Source organism: Egretta garzetta, unplaced genomic scaffold (assembly GCF_000687185.1).
Source record: "Egretta garzetta isolate BGI_Z169 unplaced genomic scaffold, ASM68718v1 scaffold557, whole genome shotgun sequence".
Lineage (NCBI taxonomy): Eukaryota > Metazoa > Chordata > Aves > Pelecaniformes > Ardeidae > Egretta > Egretta garzetta.
In genome coordinates, this window is record NW_009260264.1 from 1,326,084 (window position 1) to 1,338,391 (window position 12,308).

Consider the following 12,308-nt stretch of genomic DNA (forward strand, 5'->3'; position numbering starts at 1 on the left):
AATGGTTCCCTGAGCTAGCAGAGCATCCCATCTGGACATCAGCCTTCTCTCCAGCTCCGAGCCCACCACTACTGCATTTCCTCAGGATGCTGATGGTTAGAGGGCTCTTTGCTGGCACATGTGTCTGCATGGAGGAGAAGGAGAGGGGGAGATGGGAATGTGGGGTGACAGCAGTCAATAAAACTCTAAAACAGGAAGGGGTTGGAGGACAGGTTTGTTCTCATGGCAGATCACAAAACACAGCCTCTTGCTGTGGGGGAAGTCAGCAGAAACAACTTCTACTGTCCCACGAGGGCTATCTCTGCCAACCAGGACACCAGCACCAATGCATCTGGTATTCGTGCCCAACCAGAAATGAGTTAGTTTAGCTGAATAACTGGAAAAAAGAAAACACATCAATCACCAGAATCTAGACTGCCATGCAAGGCACTTGGTATCAATGATACCAAGCTCAGATTGTCATAAACCACATGTGTTCTAGAGCAGCAGCCAAAAGGGGAATCCTTGTGGCAGAGAGGCCTTTTCCCTTCACCTTCCCTAAGCTTCAAACCAAACACATCCACCAGAGAAACAACTTCTGGATGAGCAATATCTTTAAAAGTCTGTCCTGGATGAACATGTCTGAGTCCATCACTTACCAAAGCATGTTTATGTGAGTTGGCATTTATATTCAGGCATTGAGGAAGAAATAAAAATGTAAGGAAGCTTATGAAATAATTACAGTTCTGATGATGCAGTAAGTGGAGAAGATCCTCTTGTGCGAGAAATACAGGCTGGTCAGAAAGCCATTCATGTAATAATTGAGCACTCGCCAACAAGCCAGGCTACAAACTGAATGAGCAAGCACAGACACATTTGTGAGGTATGTGATGACACCTATGTAATATTCATCCTACATAACATTCACTTGCTCATCTGTTAGATATTCCTTACAGTAGGATATTTTTCTTACTAGCAGAGATGCAGGTGCTTGCAGGTGCTTACAGGTACATATTGCTGTAATATACTTCATACTTTTACATAATACTCTTCAACGGAGAACTCAGGATATGGAGGAGGAGAGAGCTGAACGTGCAGCAGGCTAGCTACTCCACCCTTCATCTGTGTAGACATTTAACGAACACTTAGCACAGGCTAATTTGTAAAGCAGAGTAAGCTCTTGTAGAAAGACTGTCTTAAAACAGGCTAAAAGCATGCATAAGGCAATTTCTGACTAATAGGCTTCCTTCCTCCCCACTGCAAGCTGAACCTTATCAAGTTACAGAAAAGGCACTGAATATGGAGCTCCCCTGACGACCTTCCTCCCCTGTGAGACCTGACCGTCCATACTTCTCTCTTTCTCAAGGCTGCTCGGTGTCCTCAGAATCCTTTGTTGAGGTGCCTTGTGGAATGCCTTTTGGAAATCCAGGTAGGTTATCATAACTGGCACTCACTTATCAATTTGCTTGGCGGGTGCCTCTGAATTGCTCCAAGAGGTATGTGAGGTAAGACTTCCCTTTAGCACAGCCGCATTGCCTCCTCTCAGACATATCATCCTTATTTAGGTGGCCAGCATCACCCTTATTTAGGTGTCCAGTCTAATGCGGTGCCTCAAACTATTCCCTGCCCCCCTGCAAGGATTTAACTCTCCTAATGGCCCCTTCCGTTCTGCTGAACAATAGCAACTCCAATTCGTAAAATCAGATACTGCTGTATGATGCTATGACCTCAGGAAAATCTTACAGATGAGCTTGGGAAGCCTAGTTTACCTTCATGAACATGCTGAATCCAGTTTTAAGGAGATCGGTGAGGCCTGATGACATGTGCTCAATATCAACAGGATCAGGTCGATCAGGATTACAGATCTCTTCCACGACCTGTTTCAGCAGCGGTTTGTAAGAAGCCTGCACAGAAAGAACAACACACTGTGAGTAGAGCTGTTTAGACTTGGTGCAACTGCTCTTCCAAACGTTTTATTTCCACTAAAGGTAACAAAAATAATTATCCTAGAAAGGAAACCATTCAGAGAGTTAAAAAATTATTGAAGCAGCTGAAAAGACGTGAAGACAGCCACACGTTTACTCTGCCCCATGTGTATTATATGAGTAAAGGCAGGCAAGGAAGCAAGGGGGCTTCTAGTTTCTCTGGAATCTTTCTGAAGGTAGTACAGAAAGGGATAGCCATAGGGATGACACTCTGGCGCCCACCATGCACCCAGAAGTTCTCATTCCCTTTGTAATGATTTTACAAAGACTTAATACAGGGATTTTTAGGAGGGGTTGCTTACTGACCACTCTTGCCTTCCCGCAGGTGTCATGTCAGCCCCAAAGCCTGGATATCAGCAGGGCTGGGAAGAGGCCAACCTGCCTGTTTGTCCCTCATGGGAGAGCAGAGCTAAGGAGTCCCTGTTAGTCCTTCAGCTTCTACAGCCAGGGCACTCTACATAATACTTCCACCTGTGGAAAACCTTGAGAAAAATAGGCCAAATAACCCCACCGATATCACGCGTGTCAGAGCTTCAGAGAAGTTAGGGACCAGGAAAAGTGGAACATGTGAAGCTACAAATGGTCAGCATCCTGGAAGATCCACTTCCAGATGATCCGCCCTGAGTCCTCTTCAGGGTCCACAAACCTGTGCTGAATATGAATTAGTCACCTAGAAATTTCCACATTCCCTTACCAAAGTTCAAACCACTCTGCCATCCTGAAAAAAATTGTAAGACAAAAATTTTAGGGACTTGTAGAAAGATGCTCTTTAATGAAAATTCGACCTTACTTGTTTTACAGATGGAGTTTTGTTTTGCTGCTTTCAACTTTGCCCAAACTGGAAAGGAACCACAATTGCTTCAAGAAGCACAACAGTCTTAGAAAATTAGCAGCTTTCAAATTAGTACATTTGTTTTCCTTTGGGACTAGCCCAGGTATACATCATCATCTAGATTTCTTAAGGGAATCAAATGTAACATCATTAATTTCGTAAAGATGATATCTACAAGAGACATCATGCAAGTTAAACATAAAAATGGACGGAAAATAAAAAGCAAGCTGCTTGGCTCGAAACTAAAATTTTCTGGAGTAATTAAAAAAATGTTTTTCATCCAACACTTTACAGTGAGAAACAAAACTTACGGTTTTTGAATACAATCCTGTCAACTAAGATTTACACAACTCATCTAGTTCTTCTCACAACACGTGCATAATTTTTAATTGAGCCAACAAAGCAAATTACAGCAGACATGAGCTGCAGGATCTTTTAGGAGAAGATGCCAAGATTTGTGTCAAATCTAGTCACGCAATAAACAACTGTTTGAAAATACACATGCAGGCATGAAGTCCTATGTATAAAAATCTGTTTAATATCTTCATAGATGAGGAACAGAAAGACATTAGGAATGAAATATTTTTGGAGTAGAGATCAAATCACAGTTAAACAGAGGGGCTTAGTGCATGAAATTAAAAGAAAAATATTATCTGACTTCAGACAAAACTATGTACTCAAAAGATGTTAAAAATGTGCTATGATTTTGCATGTCTAAATTTTCAGCACCAAAACTCAGTGCCCTTCAAAATGATCCAATTCGGCTACATGGATACTAAAAGGCAGATGCTATCTGTCCTTTTAGGTAACTTACCTTTTAGATCACTTACCTTTTTTAAGCTATGATAGTTTCAAATATTCTCAGAATCTTTTCTGACTTGAAATTTGTCTATTATATTGTTAGGGAGTTTTTACTTTACTTTTTGTACAACCCTCAAGAGCTGCATTGATTTCTAACTCATATAACGAAACTTTTATCAACTTTAAATTTCGGCAGGGTACAAACTGTGTTTAAAATAGTTGTTAAAAACCTCAGTAGCTATGGGACATACCTCAGACAAGATTATAAGGAGAAAAGGAGAGAAAAAGAGAGAGAAATTAAGAGAACAAGAAAAGGAGAGGGAGGGGTGGAAGGAGAGAGGGAGGAAGAGAGGGACGGAGGAAGGGAGGAATACACCTGAGATCAAGATGAAAGGAAAATAACAGTAGCTACAATATCAGGCAAAATAAATACTACCTTCTTGCACTACTACTTGGTTGCTACACCAAGTGGTTTGACAACCTGATTAAAACATTCATGCATCATTTTATGTAAGACATATAAACTCCAATGCTACAAAAAGTCCTTCTAAGAGGCTACGTAGTTCCCTCTTATCTACAGAAACCTTTTTTTGGCGTCTTAACAAGAAATGGAGTCTTCCCAGCTCCTAACAGATAAAGCAGAAAACCACCTACAGGCTAAACCCATTCCAATAGCACTAAGCCAGGCAGGAACCCCCCCGCCAAAACTGCCTGCTTATTTCTGCTACTCTAAGCCTCCCGACCTGCCCTCAGCACAAGGTTGGTCCTATTCAAGCACTTAAATCCATCGCATAGCCAGATTAGGGGGCTGCAAGGTGTTAATGCATCCCTTACTGCTTTCTGGCACTTAGCCCTAAGCAAACAACCTGGCTTACATCCAAAGACCCTACTGATGCTAATTATACTTCCAGTAAACGTTTAGAGGGCATATTCTTATCATCCGACTGACACCCCCCCGCACCCCACACTGAACTGTATTAAGCATTTAACAATTTTCCCCATTTCAGACACCAGACTGATCCTAAATGCCAGAAGGCTTCAGTAACAGGTTTTCTCCACCTTAGCTTTCCAGTGACATTTTGCAATTCTCCCGATTCCTGTTGTTAGAAAGCATTGCTTAGTTTGAACTACATCCCTTTGCTGGTCCCACCACATACTTATGAGTTTGGAAGGATTTTTTTCTGGCTGAAGGCTGGAATCCAGTTTTACAGTGTCTCTCTAAATCACTGTATGTGCTTTCCATTGTAAAACTCCATTTTTAACTGAAAAAGTTAAAACACTTCAGGAGAGATGGAGAGAAAAACACTGTGTATTAGTCGCGATGATCTATAATAATACCGTAGTTCGAGTGTTCATATTTTAGAAACAAAAGCTGCATTTTTCACCTGTTTACAAAAGGGAGTGCCCCTCATGTTTACAGTGATGGGAGAGACAATACACAGGAATATAGCTGCTGTAGGGATGCAGGCATCCTGCTTTGCTGTGCCATGAGAGCTCTTAGTCCAGGATCATCTTGACCTAGCCCTGCCTTTTGCAGGCATTTACGTCATATCACAGCGCTGCAGAGCAAACCCCTAATTTCTTCCTCAGACAATTCTTTGTTGACATTGACACTGATATGGCTGAGTTCGGATGAAGAACTTGAGGAAGTTCTTGATAATTAGGTCAGTTATAAAAATCTATGCTTAAATATCTTCCACATGGGCAGACCACATATAGGATTAGCACATCAGCAAAATTAGTGCTGTAATTTTGACAGGATGCTAGAGAAATAACATACACAGGGAAAAGTAAGATCCACTTGCCTGGTGGGTGTTGCTGCCTGGATTATGTACGGAATTAAACTGTTTCATGTGCAGTCGAGCTCTTGCAATATCCCTGAGGGACTGAAAGATATCGTCCACCGCATCTGTGGCTTTCTGAGATGTCAGGTTCAGCGATGAGTCACAGCCTAAAGAAATAAAGAAACACGAGCTGAGCAAGTGAAAAACTTTCAAGTGTTTTAATAATAAGCAGAAGCAAAAGAATAACTGGGAGGAAATTTTAAATTAGTTTCATTATGTTATATTCTAGAAACTCAGGGGCTTGTTAGACAGCATGTCCTCAGCGCGGCACGAGTCTCTGTAGTTAAGCAAGAAGCCATAAATCCTAGAGAGCAAGCAAAGCAAACAGCACCTCTCTAACCACATTTGTAACCTAGATCATACAGTGATTTCATCTCCACAGCAAACATGCTAGTGGGCCCCAAAGAAGAGCCCCATGTAGAAAGAGCCAGCTGGTTTGCTGGTCTCCCTGGGGTGAAACAGCCATGAAGAGGGGAATTGCTCCTCAGGCATCATATCCAGGCCCCAGTTGGCAGCCTGCTGACTCTAACCGCATTTCCTACCTTTGCGACAAGAAAAATGGGAAAAGTCCATGCTAACTACAGCAGAAATGATAGCTACAGATTCTTAAGAGCTATATTATCACAAAAAAAGTCCTTATCCCTCAAAGTGGCACAGTTACTACTTTTAATGTATTTTTCCAAAGCACTTCTGCTACGATATAATGCTTATCTTCCACTGAGGCCAAACTCCATTTAGAGGACCATGTAAAAGGTCTCTCCAGGTGGCCAGGCAGTGTCCTGGCAAAGAGAAATTCTTATCCTTGGCTCCATCCCCCTTACCACAGGACCTTTATTGCACAGAGGCGTAGAAAAAATGCTTTCTCAAGCTGACCTGCTGATGAGAATTATCCAAGTCAGTGATCACTGGGTCGCCTGGTGTTTGTATGTTGACCCTGTCAACATGACTATACACCTTTTGACACCTCTGCCTGCCTCTCTTCTCCTGTGTATCCTCATCCCCGTGGTGGAAGATCCAGCACAAAATAACCCTTCTTGTCACACTCATGCACAAACACACCCTCACCCTGGCTTATCGCCAGTGCCTTCTCCAGGGGTTGCTGCTGCAGTGGTTTGTGTGTCCACCCCCAGTGCTACAATCAGACCTGCACTGGCAAACCTTTACGTCTGTGCAGAACCCTGCTGAGAGGATGGGGTCTCCCTGCCGGTCCCAGCAGCTGCCAGCTCGCATCACACTGCACCAGCGGAGCCCGGCGCTGAAAACAGACACCAAAACCTGAACAAGCTTTTCTCTACAACTGACAGAGGACAGAATTCTTACGCACTAAAGAAACAACAAAAAGGGCGGTGCTTTCAAAATTTACAGGGAATTTGTAATAGCTAATCTGCATCACTCTTTTGCATCTTTGCATTCTGTACAGCAGAATATATATATAACATATACACACACACATGGACTTACAGAGGTTTGAAACTATGCCTACAAGATGGTGATCAGACACTGAGCTTTCATTTGTCTGAATATTATTTGTTGAAAGGCTCCAAGTCAGCTCCCCAGCTGGTGCAGCAGAACAGATAAAATGACCGTGCAGGGCTACGTCAAACCAAGCTGCTGAGGATTTGTGCCACTATAACCCAACAAAGCAACGAAGCGAACACAAACCGGGCCTCGGTGACTCCCATGTTGTAATTTTAAGGCAGACACTCATATATTTTTGTACAGAGCTCTTGAAATTATTGATTTATTTTTTTAAATGAGTGCAAAATAACTTACAGAACTATTTTTGTTGTTATGTCCATGCAAGATCTGCGTGCTCCGATACTCTGATTGACCAAAGCTCAGTTTTTCATTTGGCCGAGGAGCCTGTGTGTTGTCAGTGAAAGCCCTGAATGCAAACCCTGCTCTGCAGCTCATTACCCCACTCCACTGGAGCTCCTGAAACCAGAGAGATGGCTCCTGTGAGTGATCTGCGAGACCAGCAGACGAGGTGCTCAGGGACATGGTTTAGTGGTGGGATGGCAGTGTTAGGTTAACAGTTGGACTTGATGATCTTAAAGGCCTTTTCCAACCTAAACGATTCTATGATTCTATGATCTTTTGCTGGTTTATATGCAAGGGAATGGCATCCAACAGCTGAAAAAAGTGAAAATGAACATGTCCTGCACATATGAGGTCGATAAATAAAGCCTGAGGTGATAAATCCTGATTTATATTTATCACTAGCACAGGCAAAATATTCAGAGATCTTGTATTGTCGGTGTGCTTTTACCCTGCCCATGGGAAAACACAGGAATGAGAAAGCAGGGCAGTCCCTGTTAGCTCCCAACTCAGAGGCTGTGCATATTTAATAGTTAACATTTATAAAGCATTTTGCAAATGAAAATGAAAATGAAGCACCATATATCATTATTGTATTACTAGATTTTTCTTCTCTCCGAGAGACAAGCTTTCCCTGTTTTAGCCACATTAGAGATAAGCAGCTCCTAGCCAATGTAAGTAGTTATATTTTCTTTGTCCTCTCTTTAATCCTTTATCAGCAATAGCCATTGCTTTTGGCCAAGCCACCTCTTGAATGTTTCCTTTCGCTAGTGAACGCAAGTCCCCCCGCATTAAACAAGTTCAGGCAAGGTAAAGATCACATCAAGTTTGCTTTGCTTTGCACACATTTTTTTCTTAATTGTTTATTTTCTTGGACCATTTAAAAGCCTTTTGTTTTGGCCCTACAGTTATTTTTCTTGTGAAAAGAAGTATTTGTTTCCTTCTGCTCTTGGCATCACTTCCCTCTCTCTCTCTCTCTCTCTTTATTTTAACAAGAGTCTTTTGACCCTTGTTTGAAATCCAAGACGTTTCAAACCAGCTTGTCACTTCCCACTTCTGGAACTGCAGGGCAGTTTCCAGTGGACGTGTTCTGGCTTTGCGGCTGGAAGCCCCCGTGATGCTCCCCACCTTGCCTGGCCCAGCGCACCCCACTTTGCTCTTTGTTAGTGGGTCAACCTTCTCTGGAGCAATTTCCCGGTGAAGCGCAGCCTCTCTAGCATCACTCACTGCTCGAACCTCATGGCCAGGGAAATGCTGCCTGGAGCTTGGGCTTTGCTTTACAGCGAAGTGCTGACACACTCGTGGGCTGGAGCAGACCATGAAACCGTTCACCCTCACCATCTGTTTAACAGGCCACATCGCTCCATCACCGTCGCCCAAACCAAAACAAGACCCCCGGCATGCCATGCAGTGTGCCAGCAGCTCTTCACCCTCCGTGCTCAACCGTGCAGACGGGAGCACATCTCGAGGAGCACTGGAGTGGCGGGTCAATGCGCGCTTCCAGTCTCCCCGGCAGAGCACGGTGCTGGACCCAGTTTGGAGCGGGGGAGCATGTGGAGTTGAAGCTCTGGTCCAGTGCCAGTTTAAGGCTGACAGATGGAGGGAAAAGAGCTGTACTTTCAAAGGTTTCTCTAAAGTGTGGCTTCCTCAGGACTTTGGATCAAGAAATATCACGTCTGGGGAAGTCATGGCGCTCTTTTTCCAGCCTGAAATCCAGTTCTTTTTTTTAAATGTATATTAAAAATAAAGTTTTCTTTGCCATCTTGTTGTTGAGATTAATAACAAAAATCTCAGGTTCTCCAAAGGCTGCTGCCTACCTGTCACACTGCTGGAGGTTTGAAGAGGGGAGCCGGGTTTCTCTCCAGGCTGGAGAACAACAGAAGCTTGTGTTGTACAAATGGCAGGCGGCTACAAATCACCTCCCGTTCACACCTTCCCCGTGAATGGGGCTGTGTGCGCATATGGAGAGCAGAACACAATCCCTCTTCTCTGCCCGCTTCATGCTACCAAGAAATCTGCTCCTTTTACAACAATGACGAGGTGGAATACATTAGCTGCTGCACAGCTCATGTGCTAATTAAAACAACTCTTCCTGTTACTGTTTTTTCATGGGAAGTTAAACAGCATTAGGAGAGCATGCTGAATGAATTCCTTTGACTCCCAAGCCCTATTATATTATGGGAAAAGGCATTTAAATGAAATCTGGGGATATTGCTTTCCTGTCAGACTTGAAGAAGCCCAGTAGTGGAAAAATAAAAATCATTGTTAACATCACTGTGAAGAACACAACCCGGTTCTGGGGGAAGTGGTGCCCCACCTCATCTATATTGCTTCTGTTCTGCTTCCATCCACTTGCACTGAATTTGAGGGGAGTCAGAGTGTCAGGAGCTGCATCTACTGCCAAACAGGATGAGACTGCCAGCCCATCTTTTTGACCTACTTTTGAACTTCTTCATCAGAGAGAACACATCTCCTCCTAAGCTACACATCTGCATAACCGTTAGTACCAGAACTAATCCATTTTCACAAGAAGCTTGAAAAGAGGAGAATGGAGATGCTCTTCTCAACAGTCTGGGGTGACCCAGAAACCAAACTGGACCAGTTTCTCTACTGATTTCTGAAACTGTAAGGAAGATACTTTAAAAAAAGGACACAGACATTATGAACCCACAAGATCTATAATTTTACAGTGGCACATGACTGATTATTCCCTCCCTGAATGCAACAAACGAGAATTTCAGACCTGTGTATCAGAAAAACTTTCACTGTGCTTTGTCTCTTTTGGTACGTGGTCCAGGCGTTATACACAAACTTGTTCTTTCTCTAAAGCAGTAGGAGAATTATTAACCCTTTGTGAAGGTCTTCGATACTTCCAAGACACCACTGAAAGGCTATGATTCTTACAAAGCTGAAAATTTAGGAAAGCTGAAAGCTTCCACTTTACTCTGTTTTACTGGTATTAACTTAGACTCTCTTTACCTTAGGTTCTCTCTACAGGCCCTCTCTTCGGCCCATTTACAGAAAAAAACCCCAATATAAACCCTGCAGACCCTGGAATGGAGCTGGCAGAGCAGCCAAGCCATTTTAGAAGCACACACTGAAGCATGAGTTAAACCAGAAAACTGGTACTTTGAAGAAGAGAAAATCCAGCATCAGGATTGCATTATGCAAGCTATTTTCTAGATATGCAGAGTTAATTTGCTTGTCAGCGAAAGACAGAGAAAGAACAGAGATATGCGGTGCCCTGAGGGTCAGAACTCAAAATACAGCACTATGATATTAAACTAATGAAATCGTCTATTTTTGTACTTTAGATGATAGCATAGCAATGGGGGCCCTTCTTTTTTCCAGCAGATAAATCTAAAAGCATGTATCTGTATACCCACAGCCATATGTTTTATAATGGGTTTGATATATTCATGCATTAAGATCGTTATGAAAAAGTAGGTATGAATGCATATGGTTACACAAGACCATGGCTGGTTTTTGCAAGGGAAAAAAAAAACGTGTAAAAAACCAAAACTAAGATGAAATTTGTGGAATTCTTCTCTCACCTTTCTTCCCGATGGATTCTGCCATACATTTGAATCTTTATTCTTAAATCAGATTTGTATTAAATCGTGCTCTCTGCTGCATCTAAAAGGGAAGCTGGTAAGTGAGTGTGACATGGTGGGACAGGGAAGGATGGGCCAGAATAGAAGACATCTGTCATTGCCCAATAGCAATGCCAGCAAAAGGTGAAAAATCAGAATTGACTCCATTAGAATAGACTCCATTTTGGGGGATGATGGAAGACGTGTGCGTTCCCCTGCCCTTGAGAAGAGAGCATCCAGAGGGGCAGACACAGTGGTGCCTGTGCCAGCTTCCCCGCAGCAGGTGGTGTGTCTCTGTCCCCAGGGATGGGGAGGATCCTGCTCTGTGCTCCCTTGGTCCTCCGCAGCCCCAGCGCGAGCATGCCATGTCTGTGCTGCTGGCAGCTCTGGGCGAGGAGCAAGCCCCTGGGCAACCTTGAAATGCTGAAGGCCAAGTCAATGCTACATCGGGCTGAGTTCAAAACAGGGCTGGCTCTTCTGACATTAGCAAGCGATTTGGGCACTACTGACTGCATTAGAGAAAAAGAAGGGTAAAAGAAAACAGGGAAGAAGCTGAAAGATTTTTCAAAATGGTATTTTGAATCCAAAGGTGAATTAAAATCCCAAGAAAACAGGCACTTAGTCAAAAATAGATGGAAGTTATAAGAAATATAACAGGTCCATTTTGCTGAAGCCCTGGCAAAGCAGTGTGTCAGTGCTGCTGGCATAGAGGGGCAGGAGCTCATCAGCTGAGGAAGGGGCAGAGATAACCTGTCCCCACCCACAGCCTTGGGATGCTTGCCCCATCCCCTACCAGCAGCCACAGCAGATTTCTAAGCTGTCATCCCCATTCAACCCCTTTCCTCACCCTCCCTCTTCCCTCCCCCCTTCCTGCGATGGCCCCTTGCCTCAGCCCTTCATCGCATCTGGGAGGCCGAATGCAGCTTGAACCACACCTCTGCGAAACCACTCCGTCCCCACAGCCCTCCTTGGGGAGAGGCAAGTCATTTGCGCACCAGATGCTAAGAGGCCAAAACTCCTCTGAGGTGTCCAAGAGGTCAGCATCACAGCCAGAGCACAAACTTGGGATTTCCCAGCCCCGGCCTTGAGCAGCGTCAGCACAGCACCGAATATCAGACGGCAAACGTTAGCAAGCAGAAAGACAGAGGGGAGGAGGAAAGCAAAGAACACCAGCATACGGGAAAACCATTAGAAAAGGGAGGGAAAATGTATACGATGTTAAAAATCAAAGCAGAAAGTTTTGCTACCTCAATTATTAGCAACATCTGATTTGAACCTTTCTGAAACCCAAGGTTTGCACGGAGGGTCACTGTAGGCCTCCAGCTGAAGTCTGAAACTTCAGAATAAATCAAAGGGATTACCTGAAAAGCCACACACCAGAGAAGGTCAGCTCTGCATTTCCATAAATGTCATTTACGATCTGATTGGCACATGGAGAATAAAAACATAGCGGCGT

The 12,308-nt window shown here is 43.7% G+C and overlaps 1 protein-coding gene across 1 annotated transcript in view; it reads right to left on the reverse strand.

Annotated features, from left to right (window-relative positions):
- SCFD2 (sec1 family domain containing 2) overlaps window positions 1-12,308 on the reverse strand; it is a gene marked incomplete at its 5' end in the record, with an annotated part of 202,620 nt that overhangs the window by 8,518 nt on the left and 181,794 nt on the right. Inside the window, 2 exons of the mRNA XM_009642330.2 lie at window positions 1,749-1,883; window positions 5,403-5,548. Of these exons, the coding sequence (XP_009640625.2) occupies window positions 1,749-1,883; window positions 5,403-5,548 (281 nt within the window). The remainder of the gene's footprint in view (window positions 1-1,748; window positions 1,884-5,402; window positions 5,549-12,308) is intronic.